Source organism: Equus quagga, unplaced genomic scaffold, assembly GCF_021613505.1.
Source record: "Equus quagga isolate Etosha38 unplaced genomic scaffold, UCLA_HA_Equagga_1.0 198139_RagTag, whole genome shotgun sequence".
In the NCBI taxonomy this organism is placed as follows: Eukaryota; Metazoa; Chordata; class Mammalia; order Perissodactyla; family Equidae; genus Equus; species Equus quagga.
Genome location: NW_025798224.1, coordinates 1 through 4,483, shown reverse-complemented (window position 1 = coordinate 4,483; position 4,483 = coordinate 1). Strand labels below are relative to the sequence as shown.

Genomic DNA, 4,483 nt, shown 5'->3' with positions numbered 1-4,483 from the left:
GGAGACGGTGGACTGCACCACGGCTGTGGACGGGAGAGGGACAAGGACACACAAGACTCGGTGAGCTCATTCTGCCAGCCTGAGTCCAGTCAGAAAAATACAAGGGCAAGGGAGGGAGGCAAGGAAAAGTACTTACAGATGTTGACTTGTCCAACGCCTTCCCCACTCAGCCTAGGAGGAAGGAAAGACAGAGGGCATGAGACCTCAGAGAGCCACCGCTGGACCAGTGTGGGAAGCCTCAGTGTTGAGCATAGTCAGTGGGGTAAATGCTTTTAAATAGTCCTCTGAAAGTAGCAATTATGGCCACCACTAGAGTGCCTTAACCTTGCTCACTGCCTGGACATCCTGGAGATGGACCCAGATGTTTAGAAGGTTGTGTGAATTACCCACCTGCACTCCTCGCCCTCCAGCAGCTTCCTGTAGGTGGCGATCTCCACATCCAGGGCCAGCTTGACATTCATCAGCTCCTGGTACTCCTTCAGCAGCCGGGCCATGTCTTGCTTGGCCTTCTGCAGGGCATCCTCCAGACCAGCCAGCTTATTCTTGGCATCCTTGAGGGCCATTTCTCCACGCTGCTCAGCATCAGCAATGGCAGTCTGCAGGTTGGCGCACTACAGGGGGAACAGGCAGAACGAACTTGCAATGTAGGCTTCCAGAGGAGACTAACCCTGGTTCTTCTTTTCCATTAAGGAAGGTTTCTAGAGCCCAGAGTTCATGAGTCTTTGTCCAGTCTTTGTCCATTCTGTAAACCTATCTAGTCTGGGAGCCAGTGAGAAAACCTATGCCTCTGTGTGTTAACCAGCCTGCATGAGGATGTGAGTGGCGACTGGTGGAAGTTACTACAGCAGACATAAGACCAGGGGACATTGGAAGAAATGGACTCACTGGTTTGTTTTGAATGTGACAGTTTTAGAAACGTCCACATTTCATATGGATGCCACACTAACTTATAGAAACTACAAACATCCTCAGCGCGGTGATGAGTTTCACATCAAAGAGTCGAGACCTTGACTTCCTTCCACCTCACAATTTTAGGTAACAACGATCTTCATCCTGTGTTCTTACTTGACTGTCTTCTTCACATTGACTCTCGAGAAGGTGTGCAACAATCTTCCTCACTTTCTGGTCTGCCCTTTCCTTTCTCAATTGCTCCTTGTATTCCCAAATCAACAGTTCTTACATAATCTCTTCTCAATGCCTCTAGACTATATTTTTACCTCTCTGATCAGTCGGGATTGGTCCTGCCACGTGACTTCATCTTTCGCTAGTCTTTGCATCCATCTCTCCTAACCTGTGGGAACTCATTAAGGAGGAGCTGCGTGCCCTCTGCTCCCTGCAGTTCCCTCAGTGCCCAGGAATTTCCCAGTGATGGTGAGAGTGCCTGCTGGTCTACTAAGGAGACAATGATGCTTTTCTTCCCCACAGTCCCCCAGCGTACCTGCTTCTTGACGTGGTCGATCTCAGATCTCAGCCTCTGGATCATGCGGTTGATCTCAGAAATCTCCTGCTTGGTGTTGCGCAGGTCGTCGCCATGTCTGCCCGCTGTGACCTGAAGCTCCTCGTACTGCAGTCCAGAGGGAGAGAAGGCGGTGTATATGGGCTTTAACACACTAAAGGTGACTTTCACTTCTGAATCAGACATTCATTAAACTTGAACCTAATGCCTTCTCTACCAGGGATTTTGGGAAGAGTTGACATTATAAGATCACTGGATCCTGTACACCGATCTCAGGCCATCTTTGTTATGGGACCACTGCCTGTCTAGTTCTCTTTGGGACCAGCAAGGGTCTGTACTTTGTTTCTGAGCCAGCATCAGGGTGAAGGTAAAGCAGAGATCACTAGCTCTTTATCTATGGTAGCTTTTCCTCCGCATTTGGTTTGACTTACAAGACTTGGACATAAATTCTGTAGATGTCTACTCTATGAGTGAAGGGAACACATCCTGTGAGAGGACTCCAGCTTCCTCGAAGTCGATTTCCCCATCGAGCCTGTAGCCTGGTTGGTCTTGAGAGAGGGGGCAGAGGGGTTCCTCAGCAGCTGCCAACTCACTGCTCACCTTGCTCTGGTACCAGGACTCAGCCTCAGCCCGGCTCCTCTGAGCGATCTCCTCATATTGGGCTTTGACTTCGGCGATGATGCTGTCCAGATCCAGGCTACGGTTGTTGTCCATGGAGAGGACCACAGAAGTGTCTGAGATGTGGGTTTGCATCTGAGCCAGTTCCTGCAGAACACGAGATCGTCAGATCATCTCTTCCTGTGACATTTACAGAGGGACCCAACCCAAGGTCTTGCACCCTTTGCAGAGCCCCACAGGGTAAATCCAAGGGAGTGGAGATGCTTACTGCGTCATAGAAGGCTCTCAAGAAGTTGATCTCATCTGTGAGGCTGTCTACCTTGGCTTGTAGTTCAACCTTATTCATGTAGGCAGCATCCACATCCTATGGAATAAGCCAACAGTTGAGTCAGCTGAGCTCTCCTTCCCAGTCTGCCCATCTTTTAGTCTCCCTACTATTCTCCTGTCTGATGTGGGCAGGGACCCCGTGTCCTCTCTTTCTGCAAACAAACATGAGCGCCTGACCTCAAGCAGCTCACCTTCTTCAGAGTGACAAATTCATTCTCTGCTGTCGTGCGCTTGTTGATTTCTTCTTCATATCTAGAATTAGAAAGGGATGAGGCGTAATTGAGCTGGTGGTGAAGATGATACTGAAACAACAGCCTAGAATCTGAACTTTCCATACAATGGATACACCCAAATTGAGCTTTCCTGCCAGTGAGCCTGAAGGATGATTTTTTGAGTCCTTAAATATTTTCCTCTTTACTCTCCTCATCCACCTATATGGCCCATTTGCCCTCCGGGGTTTGCTTTTGGGCAATAACTGTGCTTTTCATGTCCATGGACATGTTTTTCTAGGATTCATGCCCACACCTGACCTGGTCACCCAGTAGTCTTGAACTGTGCGCCTCAGGAAACTGAGCCCATGTCCCTCCTGGAACTCACTTATTCTTGAAGTCCTCCATCAGGTCCTGCATGCCCCTGAGCTCCGAGTCCAGGCGGCTTCTCTCCCCGAGGATACTGTCCAGCTGTCTCCTGAGGTTGTTGATGTACTGCTCGAACAGAGGCTCCAGGTTCTGCCTCACGGTCCTGGTGCCCTGCTCCTGGAGCAGGGTCCACTTGGTGTCCAGGACCTTGTTCTGCTGTTCCAGGAAGCGCACCTGGAGGAAGACAAGGTGGTTATTTGCCAGACAAAGGAAGGAAGCAAGAGATGTGAGTTATCAGGTCCCCAAGCAGGCCTGGTGGTCACCGCGATGCTGGGCCTCTACAGAGCATGTACAGAGGCTCAGGCTGACAGGTCGTGTGCCCCACATCGTTTACTTGCCCCCCACACAGATCTCACTGATGAAACCTACCCCTGAATCTACTCCTTGCCCTCCAAGTTATGGAAGCTACAGTGCCCTTCAACATCTCATCTCTCTCTCTTATTGAGTGCCATCACAAATCTAGTTAAATCACAAATTTAATTAAAAATATTTTCCTGATATAATATGAAATTTTTTTAAGAGAGTTCCTTAGTTAAAGGGATGTCAAATCTTTAGAATCTAATGATTTTAAATTCCTTTCTACTTAATGAGTGGATTCCAATCTAACTCTCCATTTAGCGCCCTAGTGTCTTCTAAATAAACTTCCTCAATGGCCATATTCTGGTTCTACTAGTTTAGTATTTCTATGGATTTATCAATGCTTCTGAGTTCTTTTCTTCTAATCCAGCAAGAAAATATTTTCTTTTTGTTTTTCTTTCCCTCTTGTCTAGAGCTCTAGCCAGTTTTCCATTGTAATTTTCTTCTTAACCTCTTCGACTCTTCAGAAGGTAAAGCCAGCCCATTGCATTCTCTCATTTCCCCATATCTGCTTCAAGGTTATCAAAAGTTGAGAATTCTTCCTAGGCAGGAATGAGGGACATTTAAGGCTCAGTATCTCTAGATGATGTCCATCACCTCCTGCCTGTGCTCAACATGGAGCCCACCTGGCATCCCAGGGGACAGCTAGCCTGGGTCCCCTTACCCCTCTCCCCTTGTCTCCTCCTGGTAGGACATTCATGGTTCTCTAGTTTGGGGACTCTGAAATCCTCCTGGAGGGCGGGTCCTCCCGGCTCACCTTGTCGATGAAGGAGGCGAACTTGTTGTTGAGGGTCTTGATCTGCTCCCGCTCCTCAGTTCTCACCCGCTGGATGGTGGGGTCGATTTGCAGGTTCAGAGGAGTGAGGAGGCTCTGGTTGACGGTGACCTCTTGGATGCCTCCAGGAGGGCACACAGGGAAGCCAGAGCCCCCATAGCCACCAACAAAGCCAGCGCCACCACCGAGCCCAAAGCCAGCACCAGCTCCACCGCCGAAACCAAATCCACTCCCAGCTCCACCTCCAAAGCCAAAGCCACCTCCAACTCTGCCACCATATCCGCCACTGATGGCACAGCTGCCCCCTCCGAT

General features: G+C 49.4%; 1 protein-coding gene across 1 annotated transcript; it reads right to left on the bottom strand.

The window, feature by feature from the left end:
* Positions 1 to 6: 6 nt before the first annotated feature.
* Positions 7 to 4,477, bottom strand: LOC124233349 (keratin, type II cytoskeletal 6A; the record flags this gene model as incomplete). Its single annotated transcript, XM_046650493.1, has 9 exons — positions 7 to 23; positions 137 to 171; positions 391 to 611; positions 1,439 to 1,564; positions 2,057 to 2,221; positions 2,343 to 2,438; positions 2,593 to 2,653; positions 2,999 to 3,213; positions 4,154 to 4,477. Coding segments are annotated over 9 exons (1,260 nt in total), but the record flags the coding sequence as incomplete, so codon positions are not given.
* Positions 4,478 to 4,483: the final 6 nt, after the last annotated feature.